Source organism: Spea bombifrons, chromosome 7, assembly GCF_027358695.1.
Source record: "Spea bombifrons isolate aSpeBom1 chromosome 7, aSpeBom1.2.pri, whole genome shotgun sequence".
NCBI lineage: Eukaryota > Metazoa > Chordata > Amphibia > Anura > Pelobatidae > Spea > Spea bombifrons.
This window is the reverse complement of record NC_071093.1, coordinates 44,531,222-44,554,644: the sequence shown is the minus strand read 5'-3', so window position 1 is coordinate 44,554,644 and position 23,423 is coordinate 44,531,222. Positions and strand designations below refer to the sequence as shown.

Below are 23,423 nucleotides of genomic sequence, written 5' to 3'. Positions count from 1 at the left end.
TCATCATCATGATTAAAGTGCTTTAAGTCGGTTATCCATTTCACACGTCATCTGGAGGTGAGGACCGCTGTCCGAGGCATCTGCCGGTACAATGTTATCTTGCAATGGGAAGCAATCAGGATGTCCTTTGAGGTCATAGGAAGTAGTAGATTTTAAAGGGAAGTTGCAGCCCGATTGCCTTGTTTTTTCCTGCTACCATCTTCTCCGCATACAGAAAATACTAAGATCCATACAGGAAGCAGCCATGTTTCTTTATAGGAGACCCATATGGATGATTGACAGGGCCTTGGAAGATGGAACTTATTGAAGATATAAACTCCCTCTATTGAATGGACGTTCAAGGCGAAGTTATCAGGGCCGGCCATAGGCATACCTCTCAACAGGCCCGATATTTTGGGGGCCCTGTCCCGAGCATACCTGGGAACTTCTGGGTTCCGTCTACCTGGAGCCTACCCTTGCGGGACGCGGCCAGGACTGCCCACTGACATCGGTGGGCGGTCCCACTGACATTAGGGGTGGTTCTGCTGATGTCAGTGGGCACACCCACTATTCAAAAGAGAAATGAGCATGGAGTGGGGTGTGTTAAGACCCCGCTCCTGCGACCCGGAGGATTCGGGTGTTGACCAGAGATCTGGCGGTCTAGGCTCCAATATGGCCTCCTTACGATGTTAATGTCGCGAGGTGGACACTCCTCCCACCCATTTCAAGAAGCTGGCCCTGCCCACTCCCCGAGCTGACTCTGCCCCTCCACACCTCTGGCCACACCCCACGACACAGGTGTTGAGGGGATACGCATAGGTCCTTAAGGGCTTAGAGGTTAGGTCCTAAAGGGCAACTGCCCATCTAAAAGATGGCTGCCTGGGAGATATGACAGAGAAACACTTCTTTGCGATAGTTACTAGTTAAGGCCCCAAACAAATCTGACAAATCCCAGCCATTTCTACTTTAAGACAGGGATAGAAACAAACTGTAACAAACATCCTCAGCCGAGGCCGATCCCCAAAGCCATGGAGGGCACGACGGGAACGAAATCAAACCGCAAGGAATTCTCAGAGCGTCTTATCTCTGGTTTTAATACAAACACGTTTGATTAGATACAGATGTTGAACTCAAAAGAGCACCAAGAAGCAGGAGGCCTCGTACATGCGCAACGCTACTTTATTATTATTATTACAAAGGCTATCCACAATAGTCCACCCATCAAAGTAAACTAATACCCTCTACGCCCCATGCATGGTGGAATTTTCAGTAATTCGACATTACGATTGGTTAAAATTGTTGGCATGGTTACAGCAAACCAATCCCACAGCTAAATTGCCAAGAGGGATTTTGGAATGTTCCAACTGTCCATATTAATAGGGGTTCGAATATATTTTTTATAAGTGTTCAACATTGATTAACAGGGACTTATCAACTTAATAAACGTATTAATATACTATTTTGGATGAAGTGTCAGCTTCTTAGGCAAGTGACCATGTAAGCTATTACACGCAGAACCTGCCGGCAGATCAGCCCCATTCGGCCCCCGTCTAGTCGCCCGTTTCTCCTGCTGTAAAGACTCAAACCTTAATCAGTCGTTGGTCTCGTCTTAGATTCAGGGGCCGTATGTCTATCCCATGCATGTTTAATCCCCTCACTGTATTACCCTCTACCACTTCTGCTGGGAGGCTGTTCTGGTTATCTACCACCCCCTCAGTAACGTAAAACATATTTTTCGAAAGCTTCCTGACCCTGTGGTAAGAGTGCAACAATGTAAGCGAGACTATGAGAAAAACAGACTGCAGTCTGCACAAAAAATGTAATTTTTGTATATTTTTTTTAAAGCTAAAAAAGTAAAATGTCGAACCCTTTAGACGCCAAACAGGAATGTGACGTGCGTTTCGTTGGCGTGTTCATGTGTTTTGTATGATGGTTTATGTCACGAGCCTGTACCCTGTACTGTTTTGCAGACAAGACATACGGTGTACGTGAATCAGGAGACACGTAAGGAAATCACAAGACTTTTGTTCCACTTTCCGGAATTTTTTTTTTTCTTTAAAGTAAAAACAGATTCGAGATAAAAATTCTCAGAAAAATGTTTGATTTGCCAACATTAGCTTCTGTGTTTTTTATTAATTTCCTATAAAAAGTTTTAGGAGCCCTGATTATATATAAATTAGAAAACAATATTAAAATTTTCAGCCTAAAGGCAGATCGGCCCCCATTCGGCCCCCGTCTAGTCGCCCGTTTCTCCTGCTGTAAAGACTCAAACCTTAATCAGTCGTTGGTCTCGTCTTAGATTCAGGAGCCGTATGGCTATCCCATGCATGTTTTATACCCTCACTGTATTACCCTCTACCACTTCTGCTGGGAGGCTGTTCCACTCATCTCATAATTTGAGGGACCCTGAGAATCTGCCCCTGAGACCCTGATTGGGGCAAAAACCCTGAGAGTTCCCGGGTATGACTCTCACAGGCTCAGATTAGTCAGTTCTGGCCACCGCAGACGTCTCATCAGTGAGTCCAACGTCTGCTCCCAGTATAAGAAACAACCGATTCATACAATTTATCATCCGACTCCCGACTGCTGAGGGCGTGAAAGATTTTACTAATAAAGCTCACTAAGAAACTTGTTATTGTGTCATTTCCACACACACACACATATATATATCCTGTATATATAGTGATAATCGCATTAACCTATAGAATAGCCTCAAAACCTAGAAGAAAAAACAAAAAGCCGCAGATACGGGGTTTAGGGGAAACCTAACCTCGAAAAATGATCGAGGAAGTTTTTAAAGCGTTTACCCTGTCACGAATATTCTAAATAAATGAGAAATTGTAAGTAAAAGCCCCGCTGATGCGTCGGGGTAACGGGGCGATTTAACACTGCCTATAACATTAACTCTTTATTAGACATTAAGAAGACACACGTATTACGAGACAACGAGTCTATTTACAATGTGTGGCCCCAACAGGAAGTGACTCAATGTATATAAACCAAACAAAAACATTTCGATCTAAACCTATTGATTGTCAGCAGAGTGTATAGGTGAAAACAATGCCTTAGTGTATATTTATACATTTATGTTTTCTTTTTTACCCCAGTTGCAGTTTTTGCCCCATAATATAAAGTTTTCAGGCAGCTGCATATCAGCCGTTTGTATGATTCTCACTCTGTTATCTGATCCCCGATCTACTAAACCCCCTGACTCCTTATCATACTGCCTGTGGGAAACAATAGAATGGCTCAGTCTTAATCACCCAGTCAGGAGTTATTCCTGTATACAGCACTGGGGGTTATATTACTGTATACAGCGCTGGGGTTATATTACTGTATACAGCACTGGGGGTTATATTACTGTATACAGCGCTGGGGGTTATATTACTGTATACAACACTGGGGGGTTATATTACTGTATACAGTGCTGGGGTTATATTACTGTATACAGCGCTGGGGGTTATATTACTGTATACAGCGCTGGGGGTTATATTACTGTATACAGCGCTGGGGGGTTATATTACTGTATACAGCGCGGGGGGGTTATATTACTGTATACAGTGCTGGGGTTATATTACTGTATACAGCGCTGGGGGTTATATTACTGTATACAGCGCTGGGGGTTATATTACTGTATACAGCGCTGGGGGTTATATTACTGTATACAGCGCTGGGGGGTTATTATTCAATAAACAAATCAAATCATAAAAAAATAGATTTTTCTATTAAAAATAACCTGTACTCGGTAGCCTGTTCTCCAGCACAATGTATAGATCAAAAGGCCTTTAAATTAACTACCGGTTTATTAGTTTTTTAAAAAGATTATTAAATTAATATTTTATTTCTGTTCGGTGCTCCTTAATACCACTCCCCAGGGCTGAGATGGACCCCATTTATTATCACTGTTTAAGTATCAGTTGTATATTCAGGGGGTTCTTTAAAACCAATTTCATTTTAGAAGTCACTATAAACTTTATTGAAAGCTGACAGAGGGGCTTCTTGGTAGAAAAATAGTCACCGCATTCCACATTTCTGAACAATAAGTGTAGTATGGTGGGAAGAACTACAAATCCCACACTCCTCTGCGCTCTATCGCGCATGCGCTTAGGGCATAGTGAAGTAGCCAAGCTTCTAAAAGATCCGCAGGCACGGGCTCGAAGCTTCTCTTTTGATTGGCTACGGACAGTGTCAGTCAAGCCTGGGCTGGATCAAGTTCCCCGGCCGCCTGTGTGAGTGTTGGCTGCTGAGCGGCGGCTGCACGGGCTTCGGGACACCGGCAAGATGATGAAGTTTCGCTTTCGGCGGCAGGGCAACGACCCTCAGAGAGAGAAGATAAAGCAGGACCTGTTTGCCTTTAATAAGGTGGGAGCCACAGCTGGGCGCGCGGGTGTCGGGCCCCAAGTCTTAGTACGGGATGAGGTAGCAGGGGCGAGTGCGGTGGGGGTCCTAAACTTGTGGGGGTTCTGCGGGCTAGGGGGCTTATGAGGGCCCCATTACACGAGGAAGCGGCTTATGTGAGTCTGGGGCCCCCTCTATTACTTGAGGAAGGGGCTTGTTATGGTGTGGGGGGGGGCATTTAGTAGATGAAGGGGCTGATTGAAGGGTGAGGCTTATTTGACGATGCAATTGCCCCCCATCACTAGGGACAGGGGCTTATTAGAGGATGTGGTGCCCCCCGTGTGTAGTGGTTGTCTTGATGCCCCCTTATTGTTGGGTAGAATCTAACTCAGACCCCCATGTTAACATGGGGCACCTAGAATGTGTCTCCCAATACTATTAGGGGGCCTCTAATACCCCAGATTCCGCCCTTGGTGTCCGCTGGGGCCCGTATGTGGTGCTAGGAATCGGTGGCCGGAGAAAGGGTGTTGTGGTTTCATCATTGGGTTAGGGGCCAACTTTCAGGGTGAGATGTGGGAAGCTGGATTTTCTTTCGGGTGAGGGGATCTGGGACCCCTGAAGACACGGTTGGTGGTCCTGCTTTTAATGCGAGCCCCTCGTACTGTGTGCCGAGGGTCCGGTTTATTGCTATGTTTGAGTCGATGCTTTTGGTTTCTCTTCCTCCTTCTGTAAATTCATTAATCCTGACTTTATTTCTCCATCGCACCCACCCAATTGGCCCATGGAGGGGCCCCTAAGCGCGGCCGGCATATTCCCAGCACCTCTGAGGCTGCGTCCGGTGGTGTTGGAGCTGCGGCCGCAGAGGGATGGCACCCTGGCACAGTCTGCCGGTACCCTGGTTCATTGGTTGTTTTCCACCTCTACATGTATAAAGTTTCCTGGGTCTCTGATAAAGTCCCTCTATTATCCCGGTAATGCCCCCGAGCCACAAACCGGGGAGCCAGTGCCCCCGAGCCACAAACCGGCCTGGCATCGGCATATCAGCTCCCCGCTGTCAGACAGATGTGGGGCATAAGCTGGCATAATGTCTCTTTACCACAATCTCTATTAATGGTCATATTTCTGTATAGCACGCGTGTTACACGGATACATACATACGTACATGTCCCCTGTGTCAAGCTTTGCGCTCGGTTGTAAGAGGATCTTATAGATTTATTTTGGGATCTTTTAGCGGTTCGCTCGTATCTATTAAAGGGCAAATATTCTGCTGTAATCACTTAAGGGGGCAGTAAGTGCCTGGTGTGTAGCGCTGAAGAGGTTAAATTTGCCTGGGGGGTAGCTTGGTGTTTGTATAGAAAGTTTGGGGCTGAATGCCAATAGAGAGGGGGGGCAGCTGGAAGTCATCCCTCCGTCCCCGGCCACCCCAGCTGGGAAGCATTAACTCCGTCAGGTTTAGGCTGCAAATCATGTCATATTACAGAATAAGCATGCCGGGAATTAACCCTTCTGGTTCCAGATGAGTATCTGATGCAGGGGGCTATGTTCTCCGGGGTACCCGTCCGCACCTTGCCCCGTGTACCGGGGGGTCCTTACGGCTTCCCCTGAACGTGCTTCCTCCCCCGGCGGATTCCTCCTACTCCCTGGACTTTGGGAGCGAGGGCCACTCGCCTGAGTCACGCTCCGTCACTGTTTACCGAGCAGCCGCGAGGCTCTACCTGAGCTTTATTGCCCCGAAGCCCTCCTTAAATAAACACGAGGGGCCTTGTTTGATCTGAACAAATAGCGAGATAAGCCAGAGCGCCAGTAAAGGTAACCGGGAAGAACCTCCGCTCCCACCACTCAGGGGCAACTTCTGGCTGGGGCTTGCTGTTCGGACCCTGGTAGAAAACATCTGTTTTTCCTCCCCTATAGGGATATGTATGTATGTATGTATGCATGTGTATATATATATCACTTCCTGTTAAATCATTGAGAATCCTCTGTCGCGACATCTGCTGCCTTCCCGCTGGCCTTTGCTCCGGCGTGTGAACGGTTAAAGGTTTAGTGGCGAGAAGCCGCCGATCGGAATTCACCAGATTGTGGGTTTTATTGATCATTTTATAGATTTTCTTCTTGCGAAAGTAAATGTTTATCTACCTGCCGCCGGTGAGAGCCGGGAGCGACACACAGCGCTTCAGCTTCACGCTGCTAAACTTTTTTTTTAATTATATTTTTTAAATTTTATTTCATTTTATTATTTCTTTTTGTTCCGGCACTGAAATGGTTACTGGATTTCTTTTTTGGGGGGGTGATCCAGAACCTGTCCTTCCTCAGCATGTGTTCTTAATTCCCTCTGTAGCTCCTTAGAACATCTGTGTTGGGGTGGGGGGGGGGTTTAAAAGGATTCCAGACGTCTCCGTGGTAACGTCCGCCCCAGCAGATTAATGTGATGTCATGAAATCTCGTGGTGACATCACAATTTGGATTACGTATCGCTCCTGATAACTCTCCGCTGGCCTCTTTCTGTTCCGTAACCCAAATAACTTCGTACTTGCCCCAGTTTGAGGAGCGGGGGTAAAGTTTTCCGGATGGGGCTGCCCCGCTTCCTCCTTGGGTACCATTGTGGTCACATCTCTGTGATCTCCTCCTCCTGTTCCTCCAGTTCTTTGGCGGTCCCCCTCCTCCCCCATCGCCTCTTCACCGTATTGTGTGCCCTCCGCTTTTTTTTTTTTTTTAGGACAAAAGACCCCTTTCTCTGCAGCCCTGGATTAGATCTTTTGTGGGAACAATAGTTGGCCCTAAATATCCCGCGCCCCCTCCCCCTCTTCCAATTACTTTTTGCTTGTCGGGGAAATCTGCGGATAAACGCCCCGTGATGGGGGAACTTTTTTTTTTTCTTTTTTCTTTTTGTTTTTATATTTATTTATTTTGAACGCTTTACGGGAAAGCTAATTAAATCGTCTCCCAAACCGTGTCGCGTTGTGACCGTTCCTTGGCTTCTATTTTACCCCGAGACGTGGTTGTGGATGAATTTCGAATACTCGCAAAGTAACGGTCATTCATTGCCAAGGAATAAAAAATTAAAATAAACTGTAAAATTATCGTTCATTATAAAAAGGAGCCCTGCGAAGACCCCTGAAGCCGGTGAGCGGGGGGCTGCGGTCCCTGCGTGTTCCTCTGTGTTCGTGCGACTGATTTCGTGTAACGCGTCGTACGTGGCATTTGGTGACGGTTTGTGAGCTTCTATCAGCGATCTCATCGCGTTTTCATGGAGCGCGTTTCTCGAGCCGGGTTCTCCGGGGGATCCGGGAGGCGTAATTACTGATCGCGCCGCGCATGGAGCGTCTCGGGGGAACAGATTACTAGAAATATTCCCCAATGGGGTGATTTTATCCAGACGGCGACGCACGAAAGCAAATCGCGGACGCATGTAAACAATCTGGGGGACGATATTGCGGAACGCGTCGGCCTCACCAAGCAGTAAATCCACTTATGACCCAGCTTTAAAAAAAAATATATAACATCTTCTGGATATTATTTAGCTGATGGGGGGGGGGATTCTACAGAATGCGTTTACAAGGGGGGGGCACCATGAAGATTTAAAAGTTACAGCGCTTGTGATTGGCTGGAGCATCCGCAACATATATGTAAAGGCTGGATTGTTAAATTTATATGTATTATTTTGGGGGGGGGGCAATCACGCGTATTTTGGTCGCTTGTGGGGAATGGCGTCCGTGCTCAGACATCGCCCCCCCCCACCCCGTATTTCGTATCCTTTGGCCGCTGCGCATGGTGGGATTAGCCGGACGCTCTGACTTTGCTGTAATTAGAATCAGATTCTTGGAGAGATAATTGATTCATACCGGATGCAGCTGCGATATGATCTCACCGAGCGCGGGGCGAGCGCCGGCCAACCCGCACCTTAAAGGCTTCGCTTATCCCCCCGCGCATGTTTACGAACCTCCCCTGACGGGACGCAGCGGCCCAGATCCTCCGTACGCCCTGCGATATGGCTTTTAAAAAACATATGTTTCGTTTAGAGAGTCGCTTGGCTCTGACCCTTTACGGCTCGGAGCGCTTCCTGGATGAGTGGGCTTCGGATTTCGGGAGGGATTGTTTTCTTGTGTTTTGGGGCTGGAAACGTGACCTGTCCAGATGTGCCGGACGGTTACCGGGATCTCCTGGGTGTTCGATTTTAAGAAAGTAGCGTGATCTCTGTTTTCTTTCGCCCGTTACTTTAACCGCTCAGCACTCGGTGGTCTCAATTTGCCAAGAACCTGGTCGTTCCAAGTTCAGTCCTGTTGTAGAGAACTTTTGACGCCTCGCTGTTGTCTTGAGTTGAGAAGCTTGGATGCTCCCAAAATCTCTTACTCGCCCGGGGTGACTCGAGGATGGGCTCCGCAGGCCCGGAGAAGAGTTTGGTGAACAGCGAGAAAGCAGATCATTCAAATGCTCTTCTCTTAAGGATAACTGGGTGGGATGCGGAAACAATAGAATGACTCGGTCTTAATAACCCAGACGGACTCTCTGACTAATGAAAGTCTATGGAGGAACGGACTTCATTAGCATCGCCATAAAGCATCAGCTCAGTGTGGTGTTTGAGCCGGGAAACCCACCGAAAATATCACATGACTGACAGCAACGGCGGCTCCAGGACTGCAGATAAAGGGAGTTTATTGGGGCAAAATTGGATAAAACCAGGTTTTTTTTGAATGCTGATTGATCATCACGTGGGGGGGTTGCTGTTTACAGCGCTGTGGCGTTATTCTCAATGAGGATTTTGTTTCCCCCGAGGGTTCTAACCTCCCAGCGGTGTCTTCGTATTGGGCAGACCTCTGTATAATGTTTTGTGAACAGACAGTATACAGGCTGCTAGAATCTCAGTCCATGCGCAGGCTGCCCCCGTTCCCAGTCATCAGCATTTTTTTCTCTCCTTTCCCTTTTTATTTCCATCATAAGAATGTGGAATTCTTTCAGATGCCTGAAGAGGATAAAAGCACCAGAGCCGGCTTTCCCTCCCCAAATACTCCCACTCCTAACTCTGATTTAGACGATAGGGAGTGAATCCTATTAAGCGCGGAGGTACCAGGCTCATCTCGACGTGAGAGAGGCGATCCTTATGGTGTTTAACGATTTCTTTTTCTCCTTCCCCTGCAGACCGTGGAACATGGATTCCCCAACCAGCCCAGCTCCCTCGCCTTCGACCCACTCCTCAAAATCATGGCCATCGGAGCGAAATCAGGAGCGGTTAAAATGTATCCTTTTTACCAGCGTATGGATCAAAACTTGGACTACATCTCCCATCATCCCCAGCCAACACCGGCATCATGGCTTCGATTTGTGAAGCAGGCCGCCTGCAAGCGGTGAATGTATTGCCTGCGACATAAAGCCTTCTATATAAACCTGGTGTTTACAATGCATTCTGTTGCATAATGTATGGATCAAGTTGCTAAGGGTGATACCGGGCTTTAATCTTTTACACCATAAACAGCTGCAAGGTGCACGTTGCGCAAGCCCAGGATGGAACGATGCCAGAAATCGGTTGTACCCCCCTCCTCCTCCCCAGCACCTGTACTGGTTTGCCGTCCCAGTTGCTGATCCTTTTTTATCCTCCGTTCCCCTCTTTTTCCTCCGAAGTTTATTTGTAGGGTAATTTACCGAAACCTGTGATTCTTCTCTGGTTTCATGGGTAATTAGCGGCGGGGGAGGGGCCTGAACAATGGCCGCACCTTAATTTTCCCAGGAAGAGTGAGATACTCCAGGGAAGGGCAGGAAGGATACTTAACCCTTTCTCCTACTAAAAGAAACGGGGAGGAAAAAAAACCAACAAAAACAGGGGGTCCACACGGGAAGCCTGGAGTACCCTCCTTTATAATAACTATAGCTAATGCATGGTTCAGGGTTTCAGTGTCTGGCTGCTCTGCCACCTGCATGGTTTAACATGGCCGAGTACTTTTAACTACTTCTGTGCTGAATGGGTCTTTTAAGACATGCTGTGTTTGTTTCAGGGTCCTCACCTGTGTACGAGACCCCCAATATTCCTTCTCGGAATTAGTTTGATGCTTTACGACAATGCTAATGAAGTCCGTTCCTCCATAGACTTTCTTTAGTCAGAGAGTCCGGCTGGGTGATTAGGACCAAGCCATTCTATCGTTCCCCACAGGCAGTATCGTAAGGAGTCGGGGTGTTTGTCGATCGGGGCTCCCAGAAGAAAACTCAGCAATATTTTTTAAAACTTATTTTTAATCTGATACTAGAAATAAGCCGACAGCGTTGGGAGCTGCCTTTTAACCCCTTGTTCCTCCTCTGCCAGCGACTCGCTCGTGGCTGCGTGGCTAGGTCGGGGGAAAATGCCACGGATTGGGCAGCAGATCCCAGTACGGGGGGGAGGGGGGGATTTAACGGTCTCTGAGCAACGTTCCCCCTGAATAGCTTCTCTCTATTGAAACACAAGGGATGGAAGGTGGGGCCCCTTGGTGCGCCGGTTGCCATGGCGGCGCTTGCGCAGGCAGCCAGCAGGGGACAGAGGGAATTTCTTTGCCCGGTGGTGGCAGCACACTGTCTGGGGGCCTCCGTCGAATACCTTTTGGGGGTAAATGAACCGTGTTTATTGGCACAGGGCAGTATTCACTTGTTTATACCGATGTGCCCCATGGAAGGGCTGTTATTGGGAGAAGCGGCCTTCTGGTGGTTACAGATCCCCAACTCCTGGTGCAGATGGTTACAAATTTATATATTTTTTAAATAATTGAAAAAAATGTTGGAATTTTTTACTGTAGCTTTTATTTATTTATAACAGTTTAGTTACTTTACGTGATTCAAGGGTTGTCCTGTGGGCCGCTTGTCTTTATGGTGCGGCTATTTGCATTATAACCCTGCTCGGCGGCTGGGTGGCCGCGCTCTGTATTCTGCCAATCTACAGACAGCAGTATATACAGCTGCCCCGGCTCGGGGGATGTACAGGTCAGTATTCCGTGTCGGGGCATTGAGAAGTCCGTGCCCCTCACAATGGGTTATTGTGTGTCTGCAGCTGGGTCTCACAGTGAGTCAGATCTGTGTCGGCCCCTGATGGCTCTGCGGGGCCGCGCCGGCTCTTCCTCCCGCTGACCCCCCCCCCATTAAACTGAATCCCAATGACACGAGACCTCTGGGGTTTAACACTTCGAGGGTTTTATTAACTTAACGCCGCTCTGACCCAATCGTAAGGACGCGTTTAGATTAACACTTTGAAGCCCGCAGCGGCTTGCAGACCATTGCACCGAGTGAGTAATCGTTACTCACTCCTCCTACACGCTCGCTCTAGGAGAGGACTTTGGAAGCCCGTCTGACGTAAACATGTCTGAACCTCGTTCCTCTTACAGAACAAGCATTGCCTTTGGTTCAAAAAAAAACAAAAAACATCTTGGTGGGATAAAGAAAAAAAAAAAATTAGTCTATTCAAACGCATTCCGATAACGGCAGAGGAGAGCCTGACTGCCGGTTCCGGAGCTTTTTAATACTTTGCCGGAGTCCCTTTTAGATTGCTGGGGGCGGGGGGACTGTCATGTGCTTAGGTTTCCTCGTTAACTTTAAAGGTCCTGTAGTCATGGTAACGGGTAAGGCGGTGGGCTTTAAAGGCACAGCAGCGGCGCGCACGCACTCTCTATTCCCTTTTATCCTCTTGTGCTGACAGCTACACTGTTGACACCTGTCCTCCTGCGCCGTGTATAAATAATACATTAAAATGCGGGGAAATTATGCTTTTTATACAAATGTTTTCCGTCGGTTTCATGATCCGGGTCGGAACCGGTACTCGAGGGCTCGTGGGTCTGTGTGCGGAGTTCTATTAGAGTTCTCAGAGTCCGTGTTCATGATGTAAATATTTGGATGAGCCTCTCCGTGTAAACGGGCGACCTCCCTCCCACGCCATTCCTGGCCACGTTAAATCTCAGGCGTTTGGAGTGTAAACTTAACCCCTGGCTTTCCGAAGAGCGATTTAAAGGGATAGACCGCTGATTAAAAAAGACATGCTCCTGCTCGGCATCTGTGTTTAAGGACCGCGGGATCTAAACACGTCTCATGAATGTAGAAAGAGAATTGGGGGGGGGGACACGCTGGGTTCTTTAACAGATCACCTCTGTGGCTTTTGTTCCATTGTATGTTTTCCTTGACCTCTGACCTTTACAGATACGGCACCCCAGGAGTGGAGTTCACGGGTCTGCACAAAGACATGGCCACCGTCACCCAAATGCACTTTCTGCCGGGACAGGTAGGCATCTATTCCTTTCCGCAAGCTCTTTCCAGTCGATCTATACATTTTTCTTCTAGCTTTATTTGCTGCCGTGTATAGATCAAGAACTTTTTTTTTTTTTTTTTTTTTGAGCTGAAATCTCTTTGCTTTGCGGCCCATGAGCTTACTTGTCCCCCCTGCTGTCCTCTAGGGCCGGCTCATTACCCTCTTGGATGATAACACGCTGCACCTGTGGGAGCTTCAGCAGAAGGACGGCTGCACTCACCTGGAGGAGACTCTGAGCTTCACGCTGCCCGGCCGGCCAGGGTTCGACTGCGCTAAGTACTCAAACTGCCTCTCTTCTCTCTCACGCTTGTTTATTTGGGGGGGCTGGGGGGTAGTAGTCCATCCCAGATACCCCAACATTATTCCCAGACGCCGTGGCCTGTGTTTATTGGCAGGAACCTTCCACACATTTCTCTAACTCTAGTACTTTGGTCTGGAACGAGCTAAGATATATAAGGTCTATGTAGCCAAAAATAGCGGTACTAATCCGTTCTCTCATAAACTGTTTCTGTCTTAGAATTACTAAAATAAGTACAATAGGTTAAAGTTGCAGTTTTTGCTCCATAAATGGTCTGGATTTTCTTCAGTGATAAATACGACCCCGAATTAAATGAGTTTCGTTAACCTGTGACGGTATTCATATTCTGCTTCTGGACTCTACATCCTGATTGGTTGATCGGTTTGCTTGGAAGGGGATTAGAATCCATCCGGGTAGATCTGATAAGTCCCTGTCTGGTCATTTTGTAATCTACGAGGATGCAACAAAACCTCCCCTCCGTGGGCAATGCGATTCGGTACAGGTGGCCCCTGTCATGGGTTGGAGGTCAATTACAAGCGTGAGGGGTAAATGAGGCTCACGCTGGTGCCAGGTGGTGGCGGGGAGAGAGGCTCTTGGCGGTGGCGGGGAGAGAGAGGCTCTCGGTGGTGGTGGGGAAAGAGAGGCTCACGCTGGTGCCAGGTGATGGCGGGGAGGGAGAGGCTGTCGGTGGTGCCAGGAGGCTGCTTGGTGATTTGACTTGTTAGTAAACTGAGGATGACCATCTTACCGGTTTTCTGCCTTTGGTTTGTTCGGCCCCCTCTGACCGCATCGTCTTTTTTTTTCCAGCTCGCCCCCCAGTATCTCTCGAGTGACCGTGATCCTGGTGAACGCCGCGTGCGACGTGGCCTGCCTCGGGACGGAAGGCGGCGGGGTTTACTTCCTCCAAATCCCGAGTCTGAAGTTACTGGAGGAGCGGACGCTGCTTCCCGATGAGGTCTTACAGAGGTGAGGGGAGACGGCGCTTTCCGGTAATCTATACTTACCGTCTCGTGGTGCGGCTGTCTAGGATACTTATCCTTAGCCTTTGTGAATTAACCCTTGCCGTAGTACATGATACATCATTGTCATCACTCTGAATAATGCCCAATTTTTTTAAATTCATATAATATAAATATATTTATATTATTATTTCTTTTATTTTTTTTTTTTGCAGTATTCCGGAAGAGCACCGCTGCGGAAAGGCTTTGGGCCCCGTGGAGTCTCTGCAGGAACACCCGGAGCGCCGCGGCCAGATCCTGATCGGTTACAGCCGGGGACTCGTGGTTTGGTGGGAGTGCGAGACCCGCAAAGTCTTGCATCTCTTCCTGGGCAATCAGGTGACTTGAACCCCCTTTTGGTCTGCGGTTCTTGCGTCCGTTTTGGGTCTGAGAAACTAGTTACACCTAAAGTGAACGGCTGTCTGTGATTGGTCACCTTCATGGTGTTTGCAATAGAATCACTGTATGGCCTTATATGCAAATTATTTAGTACTTTGTGTGCCACTCTGTGTGTGTGTATGTATGATATTATATATATTATATTATTTTATATATCCCGGTTGACCGTGTGTTTTTGTGTCGGTTGCAGCAAATGGAAAGTATTTATTGGGAACGCGGAGGGAAATCCTTCATCAGCTCTCACAGCGACGGCGGATACATGGTGTGGGAAGCGAGCGTTAGCTCCTCGGTCACAACGCAGGCGAGCACCTCGACAATCCCCTACGGTGAGTTCGGACCCCGTTTAATACCCTCACTGTATTGCCCTCTACCAATTCTGCTGGGAGGCTGTTCCATTTGTCTACCATTCTCTATGGGAGATTTACAGGAGAGCTTTCGTGTTCTTTTCCCTCTCGGCTGTTAACGTCCTCGGCTTTCAGGCCCTTTCAGATCCCGTTCGGATACGGTGTTTGTTTACTTAAGCGTCTTCTAATAAGTAAATGATACCTAGCGGGTCGGCTGAACATTTAATTCCGTCACCGGCCTCTGCGGTCACCTGGGGTGAAATCGGACACCGTAATGCATTTTTAGCCCTGTGTACATTGTACTGATTAATGTTCTGCCTGTAACACGAGACCTCCCATACCCCCCCTCACCATTTATAGAAAATGTTTATTTTAAGTGGGGATGACCCAAATTCCTTAAAATATTGGTGTAAATCTCGGACACTTGGCCTGTTTTTTTTTTTTTATTATTATTTGTATAATATCTAATGCTGGCATTTACATTATTTATTTATTTTCTAACTCTTTCAGGTCCGTTTCCGTGCAAAGCCATCAATAAAATTCAGTGGAAATCCAGCAGTTCCGGGTATGTTTTTTTTTTTTTTTAATTTTATTCCACTTCTGTCAAACCCTCAGGTTTGCGCTCCGGTAGCAGGGCTCTCATAATCTTCCCGTCTTCACCGTTTCAGGAATCACTTCATTATATTTAGCGGCGGGATGCCGCGGGCCAGCTATGGCGACAGACACTGCGTCACCGTCATGCAGGGGAAGAACTTGGTCACCTTCGACTTCACGTCTCGCGTCATCGACTTCTTCACAGTATGTCCGGTCAAGACTGAAGACGGTGCGTGTCACCCCCCCCATTTAAAAAAATATATATACCGTATTTGCTCGATTATAAGACGAGGTTTTTTCCAGAGCAAATGCTCTGAAAAATACCCCTCGTCTTATAATCGGGGTCGTCTTCTCAGACCCCCCAAAAAATGTCTGCTGGGTTCATGCTGCTTACCGGTCGCGAGCAGCGTCTCTTCTGTTCGAAGCAGGAGGACAGGAAGCTTGCAGCGTCCTCACAGAGCTCTATCTCCCCCTCCCTCCTCTGGGGGCGGGGCCAGAGAAGTTGCTCTACAGCCGGTCCCCTGCAGAAGTCTTCGAGTGAGAGATCTGCAGTTCAGGTAAGGGGGTGGGGGAGGGTTTTTGGGTAAGTATGTGTGATTAATGTGTGTTTAATGTGTGAAGTATGTGTGATTAATGGAATGAATGAGTATTTAAATGTGTTTGTGTGTGATAGCATGGATGTGTAAGGGGGGTGGGGGTTGTAGCATGGCATAGGGAGGCTGTAATCCCACTGCTATCATCCTCAGGTTCCAGCATGTACTGGCTGCCTTGGCTTGATAGGAGTGTGATTGCTGTTAGCAGTTTGATATATATATATATATATATATATATATATATATATATATATATATATATATCAAACTGCTAACAGCAATCACACTCCTATCAAGCCAAGGCAGCCAGTACATGCTGGGTTAAAAGGCATATCATGGGGCTGAGTGGCATATAGGGGGTTAAAATGCATTTCTGGACCTCCAGAAATGCATTTTAACCCCCTATATGCCACTCAGCCCCATGATATGCCTATATACCTCCAGAAATGCATTTTAACCCCCTATATGCCACTCAGCCCCATGATATGCCTTTTAACCCCCTATATGCCAGAGTGGCATATAGGGGTATAAGGCATATCATGGGGCAGAGTGGCAAATAGGGGGGTATAAAGCATTTCTTGGGGCAGAGTGGCATAACTGGGGGGGGGCAGGTTGGCAAATAAAAGGAAATTTAAAAAATATATTTTTCTCAATCATAGCTTTTATTAAACATGAAAAAATAATTTACATGAATTAATATTTACTGGTAAAACTTTTTTCCTATAGGGTCGTCTTATATTCAGGCTTTTTGTTTTTTTCCTAAATTAATATTTTGATTTTGGGGGGTCGTCTTATAATCGGGGTCGTCTTATAATCGAGCAAATACGGTATATATTTGTAGTTTTTTGCCCCATAATGTTAATATATAAACTCTGTATGGGGTGTAACAGCGCCCGTCCCCCTCCGTCTTGTTATCGTTCTCTGTTATTGTCCCCTTTGGCTGACTCCTCGCTGTTTTTGCGTCCTGCAGGCCAGGACGATCCCTCCGCTCTGGTGGTCTTGGTGGAGGAAGAGTTGGTAGTCATTGACTTGCTGACTCCTGGCTGGCCCACCATCCCCGCCCCGTACCTGGCTCCTCTCCACTCCTCGGCCATCACCTGCTCCTATCACATCTCCAACGTGACGCTGAAGCTGTGGGAAAGAATAATCAGCGCCGGCGAGCAGCAGAACCCCCGGCTGTCGTCTGCGGTGAGAACCTTTCCGCCGGAATTCAGGACTCTGTCGCGTTGGGTTTTAACTTGATGCCACGAAATGCCAAAAAAAGTTTTTGAAGAACTAAATGCATTCTGCCTTCTTGTTTCCCCAGAGGTGGCCGATAGATGGTGGGAGAAGCCTTGCGGAGGAGCCGTCGCAGAGAGGGCTGCTTCTCACCGGGTACGTGAGATATTCTGCATTTAACCCTTCGACGCAAACCTCAACTCTACTAAACTGTATTAACCCGAATAGAGACACTTTACCCAAGTGCGTGCCTAGTGCTGACTCGCGTGGACTTTTACGGCCCGTTTGCCGTTTGCTCTGTCGGCCGCGCGCAGAGTCTTAGGAGGCTGCTCGCTCCTCTGCGTGCTTTCGAGCAGCTGTAATGGTTTAAGCAATGGATGCTCTTCGGAGGTCTAGAGGAGTAGCGAGGCTCTCCCTCGCTGTGTGGGGCCGGCTCCCCTCCTGTTTAATTTGGCAGAAGTAGGAGGCTGTTGTTGGAGTTCAGGGTCTGGGGGGCGACGGGCTCCAGATGTGCGGGGGAGAGGTCCTGCCGCACTCCCCCTCATCCAACGAGCCTGCAGGCTGTTGTGTGTCCCTCCGCAGCCAGCTCCGGCCCGGCAGCTCCACCTCTCGCAGGTAACCAGTAACGTGACGCCTTTCACGTGTCTACATATCCATTCCGTGTAAGCCGGGAGATGCTGTAACGGCTGCGTGTTCAGAATGTCCCGATGGTTCGAGATATGCAAGCCGTTTCACGTAAACCTCTAATAAGATCCCGTGAGGCTCTCTAAAAAAAATATAATTAACCCTCTTTTCAGCCATGAAGACGGCACCGTGCGGTTCTGGGACGCCTCCGGCGTTGCGCTGAAGCCTTTGTACCGAGTGCCGACGGCAGGAATTTTTCAGACGGACTGCGACCACAACGAGAGTTTAAATCAGAGCAACGATGAGGACTGGCCTCCTTTCCGAAAGGTAAACCCACGAGCCGGTGGGGGGTAAGGGGGGGGGTACACGTTCCTCAAGCCGCATGACATGGGACCGCATCCACCCCGTGTCCTGCATGCGGGTGAAATATTTCAGACTTTGGCAATGACTGAGGATGTCCCGGCTTTCTTTATCCCTACTGTCATTTAATCTTAAATACTTTTACTTTCATGCCATAAAAAAATATATTATATTATCTATATTATAAAATTATATTTAATTTGACCTTTTATAGTGGGTAGATTTTTAATGCTACGGCGCAGGGATGTTTCCATCCACGTAATGAGTTGTATCGTGTGTTTGTGGCTCCTTATGCAGGTGGGATGCTTCGATCCGTACAGCGATGACCCGCGTCTGGGGATACAGAAAATCGCGCTCTGCAAGTACAGCGGGAAGATGGTGGTGGCGGGTACCGCCGGACAGGTAATTGCCTTAAAATGTCTTGCTTTCTTCTTTTTTTGGGCAGGTTCTGTCCCCAGGCGGTCCGTTGATTGGATTGCGGTTTAATGCCCCCTCTTGCCACCTTTTCAGGTTCTCGTGATGGATCTGAGTGACGAGAAATCGGAGCACGTGATTAGCGTGGCAGCCCTGGACCTCTTGCAGGACCGGGAAGGCTTCACGTGGAAAGGCCACGACAAGCTGACTCCGCGGAACGGCTCCCTCTTCTTCCCACCTGGCTTCCAGACCACCCTTCTGGTGCAGTGCGTGCCGCCGGCCGCGGTCACCGCCGTGTCCTTGCACTCGGAGTGGAGTCTCGTGGCTTTCGGGACCAGCCACGGCTTCGGCCTCTTCGATTATCACAGACGGAGTCCCGTGCTCGCAAGGTGACGGCATTCTTGTTTATGATGTTGTTTCCGACTAACGCGTGAGGGCACGTCCCCCGTTGTGAAATCTGAATCCCGCCACCCCTTTCCGCCTCCGTGCTCGGAGATTATTTTTGTGCGGCGGCTGAATGTTCTCTGAATCACTTTTGGATCTTCTCCATTCCAACTCCTGTCTAATCCAAGCGGCCTGATGATCTGCCCCGCTGATCCCTGTTGGCTTATTGTGATATACCATATAATGCAAATACTTATCGGCGTCCTACTCTGATGGCGCTGTTATCCGTGGTTTGGGGTGGCAGGCGGTCTCAATTCTTCTTTTTTTCCCCCTTCTTGACCCCAGGTGCACGCTGCATCCAAATGATTCTCTGGCTATGGAAGGTCCCTTGTCCCGGGTCAAGTCTCTGAAGAAGTCTCTCAGACAGTCATTCCGCAGAATAAGGAAAAGCAGGGTGTCCGGCAAGAAGAGACCGCAAACTGCCAGCCCGGCTAGCAAGGTACGGACCGAATTGCCTCTCGGTAGGGCTGGTGGTATATAAATGGCGAAACAACCCAGCAGAAGCCTCCCCGTTGCCTCTATATCTGTGCTTCTTGGGGTAGCTTCAGGCTGAATGTTCTGGAGGGGTTACAATGAGCTGATGATCCTGATGTGCTGTCTGTCTTCCTCCATTCCTGTCCTCGTCGATAACCTCCGTCTTTCTTCTCCAGTTGCAGGAAGCCAACGCTCACCTTGCCGAGCAGCCCGGACCCCACGATCTTGAAGTGACTCCTGTCCAGCGGAGGATTGAGGCGCGATCTGCCGACGACTCTTTGTCCGGTGTTGTGCGCTGCTTGTATTTTGCCGACACGTTCCTCCGGGACGGTACGTGGCTGATCGGGGCCGGGGTGGAGGAATGTACTTCTAAAAAAATATTTGCCTTGGCTCGTTCTGAGTGTCTCCTATATTCTGTTATCTGTCTCATTAATAACCACTGACCGTCTCTCTGCCCAGCCATCCACCACGGTCCCACTCTGTGGGCTGGCACCAACTCCGGCTCTGTGTTCGCGTATGCCCTGGAGGTGCCGTCCAGGGAGAAGTTTTCTGAGCGCTGCGCGGAGGCTGTCCTGGGGAAGGAGATCCAGCTCATGCACAGGGCGCCAGTCGTGTCCATAGGCGTGCTGGACGGGCGAGGGAACCCCCTCCCGGAGCCTTACGAGGTGTCCCGAGACCTGGCGAAAGCCCCTGACATGCAGGGCACGCACTCCGTGCTGATCGCCTCAGAGGAGCAGTTTAAGGTAAGTTTCGAGGTCGGGCCAACGCATTAAGCTTAGTAACAAAGACCCGAATGAGTCTTGTACGACGTTGTGGTCTAGCTCTACCTTGAACTGGTTGGCGTAAGGAACGTTGGTGCTGCTGGATAGTGTTCAGTGCCAACTTCCTCTTTGTAACCAAAACAGATCCCTTTAGCATTGGAATTGCTATTTAGTTAGTTACATAGTTACATGGAATAGGAATTGCTATTTGTGTGGTTTTTTTTTGTTTGTTTTTGTTTTTTTGAGGTTCTCCTGAGTAATGGTAGTGTTTTTTATTTTGCACAGGTGTTCACGTTGCCCAAAATCAGCGCCAAAACCAAGTTCAAGCTGACGGCACACGAGGGCTGCCGAGTACGGAAAGTGGCCCTCGCTAATTTCCCCAGCTGCGCGTCCGACGATTACTCCGAGAACTGCCTGGCGTGTCTCACCAACCTGGGCGACATCCACGTCTTCAGCATCCCGGGGCTCCGGCCGCAGGTCCGCTACGACTGCGTCCGCAAGGAGGACATCAGCGGCATCGCGTCGTGCGTCTTCACGAAATACGGTCAAGGTGAGGCGCCCAAAAGCCGCTCCGCGTGTTCTCTGTGTCCGTGCATCTGTTTGTGCTCCATACTGAATCCACGGAGCGTGATTTTACATAACGATTCCTTGGAAGAAACTTAATATCCGTCCACGCCTTCCCCTCGCTGTCCCGATGGACCTCGGCGATGAGATCTCTCTTTATGTTGGAACCGAAGCCCACCAAGACTTGGCAGGGTCTGTTTCCAAACATCTTTTTGCTTGGCCTTCGCAGCGCTTTAGATGACGAAGCTGGATATTCACTAATCTCCCCTGGACCCTACGATTTTTAACTCTCGCTGAGCAGGCTGTAAAACTGAGAGACCCAACCATGCTCCGTCTCCAAAGATTTAAGCTTTAACGCCATGGGAATGTACTGCTGCTGAGATTTTAAGACGTGTTTTGGAGACCAACTCGGTGCAGCTTCACTTTTTAGCCCAAACGTGGTCAGGAGTTTTATTTCACCCCAATACAAAAGCTTAAAAGCTTGACCATGTCCTCCCCGGATTCGTTCTGACTGCGTCTAACCAGCCGTTTATCTCGTTTCTCCAGGGTTTTACCTGATCTCGCCCTCTGAGTTCGAACGATTCTCACTCAGTGCGAAGAACATCACCGAGCCGGTCTGCCTGGTGGAATTTGAAAGGCCGCACGACCCAGTTCCTCTTGGGTAAGGAGAAGGGGAGCGTCCGAATCCCGCCATCTTGAATGGCTTTCTTTTTCTTTTTTTTTTTTCCTTGCTGGTCATATGCGATCATTGAGAAAACATCTTTCTGCGTTCGTTTTGACCGTAACAATCGTCTTCATTTTATTTCAGCACTAAAGGCGCCGGGTCACCCAAAACCAACCAGGCCAATGGGACGCACATAACAAGGGAGCCGGATGGGACCCAGCTCGCTCCAGATGGTGAGTCTGAAATATATAAATGCTGTAGATTATCCCCAAATGACTGGGAGCAAGGGGACCTAACCGCCTACCACTCACACTTAATATCACTGAGTGTTCTCCTGGATTCCATCATTGTTAAATAGACAGTTGGAAGAACCGGCTGCCCCAATGCGTTCTTTATTTTGTCCTTGGCCATGGGGGCTTCCGTAATGTCGTCTTCTGCTGTGTCCCAACCTTTCTAAGCGTCCTCTGCCCTCCTCACTCAGGGTACGCGAGTGAACGCATGGCGCTGTCGCCTTCCCCTCTCGACTCTCCCTTGAACAGTACGGATACGACCCTGGACACCACGGGAGACATCACCGTGGAGGACGTGAGGGACATTCTGGGGTGAGGAACATCGCACATTCTTGAGCTTCTATCTTTTTATGATTGAATTCTGACCGGCGGCTTTTATTACTCCAATATTGAGGAAACTCACATTTCTACACTAACTTAGTGTCCGGAATATTGCACTAAATTTCTTCCCATTCCAGACTCTTTATCCTGATTTAATAAACCCACTTTGAGGTCCGTTATCGGCTAATCGCATCTCTCGCTTTTAGTCTGTAATCTGCTTCACGAACGCTTTTGCCAAAAGTTTTCCGGCGTTTAGTGGGCTATGGGCTCCCCCTCGTGGAGAGCGAGACGTTACGCCCAAGATCCTTGTGTTTATTACATGAACGCAAAATAAATTTCTATAATCTGACCCCCGGTTTGAGGACGGCTGAGGCTCGGCTGGCTTTAAAGGTCCACGGCTGCAGGCTGCGCATGGTGTATCTGGGGGGGCTCTGGACAAAATAATGTTTTGGGTTTTTTTTCCTTTTTCTTGCAGAGTAACTGAAGAATGTGAGAAGAACATTAAGAATTCCGCAGAAGAGCCGCGGTCCCCGGACATTCTCATTAAATGAGGTCGGTGATCAAAGCGATCGGCTCTGCAGGATTTGCTAATCTTGTATCTGATTTTAATCCGGAGACCGGCGCCGTCCGTTAACATTTCTTTTTTTCCCGTGCAGGAGCCGGCCCGTTAGACATCTGTGTTCCCCCGAGGATCGGCTTCACACGCGTTCGCCTTCACGGAGCACCTTGCTGTTAGCGGAACCCGAGGGCGCATCCTTCTGTTCTGCCCCAAACATTCGTTCTATTGGCTCCCCCCAAACTGAAGACGAGGGCACCGTGGGACCCCCAGTGATAATACAAAGTTAGAACCGGATGCTTTTACTGTGAAGAGATCGGCCGCCCTGGATTCGGTCCTTTTTGTTTCCTCGGGTGTGTTGTTGGATCCGACCCCCTTTTCTTGCCAGCCAGTAAGTGGATTATTGGGTTTGGAGCCCACATGGATAATACTCCGGGGAATTGCCCCGTCACCTAGACTCTGAACCGACCTCTGCGGATCCTCCCTGAACCCCCCCCCCCGAACACTGGGGGGTATTAAGAACTTTCTGCCTATTGGCGCTGCGACCTGGGGTTGGGGGGGTTGCAGTTTCCTGGAGTGCCTTTGGGGTGAAACAAGACAAGTTTAAGGTTCTTTTTTTTCCTCTCCTAAGAGTTTTAGAAACTTCATGTCAGACAAGGGAAAAAACATGGATGCTTTTTAACCCCTTTAGTCCTGGGTTGGCCGTGGTCAGAAACCACCCGGCTATAGAACGTCAACCGCGATCATTTTCAGCCGGAATGGGAGTTGCGTGGAGCCGGATTATGAATAATTCTTTGATATTGAGCCCATCTTTTCCATAAAGTGGGGTATGAACGGTCTTCTTGCCCCGTTCTTCATCTGGGGACATCTGTCCGGGATATAATTCTGGATATGCGTTTCGCGCAGGACTCTCTACGCTCCGTTTCAGTTCATAGT

The 23,423-nt window shown here is 48.7% G+C and overlaps 1 protein-coding gene across 2 annotated transcripts; it reads left to right on the top strand.

The window, feature by feature from the left end:
* The first annotated feature begins 4,176 nt into the window (after positions 1–4,176).
* On the top strand, positions 4,177–22,482 carry LLGL1 (LLGL scribble cell polarity complex component 1). Of its 2 annotated transcripts, none has more exons than XM_053471885.1 (22): positions 4,177–4,341; positions 9,454–9,551; positions 12,463–12,544; positions 12,717–12,832; positions 13,677–13,835; positions 14,044–14,206; positions 14,457–14,592; positions 15,121–15,175; positions 15,279–15,433; positions 16,768–16,985; positions 17,104–17,171; positions 17,813–17,966; positions 18,297–18,401; positions 18,510–18,802; positions 19,143–19,296; positions 19,508–19,661; positions 19,791–20,074; positions 20,378–20,642; positions 21,203–21,317; positions 21,465–21,553; positions 21,802–21,922; positions 22,407–22,482. In XM_053471885.1, the coding sequence occupies exons 1-22, from the start codon at positions 4,261–4,263 to the stop codon at positions 22,480–22,482; spliced, it is 3,141 nt and encodes a 1,046-aa protein (XP_053327860.1). In that variant the 5' UTR covers positions 4,177–4,260. The 2 variants fall into 2 exon arrangements, with proteins under 2 accessions (XP_053327860.1, XP_053327859.1); XM_053471884.1 differs by having other exon boundaries at positions 12,717–12,847.
* The last annotated feature ends 941 nt before the right edge of the window (positions 22,483–23,423 follow it).

Coding starts and splice junctions, on each gene's coding strand:
- LLGL1 (XM_053471884.1), top strand. CDS start 4,261: ATGATGAAGTTTCGCTTTCGGCGGCAGGGCAACGACCCTCAGAGAGAG. Junction 4,342..9,453: donor ACCTGTTTGCCTTTAATAAG/GTGGGAGCCACA, acceptor CTTCCCCTGCAG/ACCGTGGAACATGGATTCCC. Junction 14,207..14,456: donor ATCTCTTCCTGGGCAATCAG/GTGACTTGAACC, acceptor TGTCGGTTGCAG/CAAATGGAAAGTATTTATTG.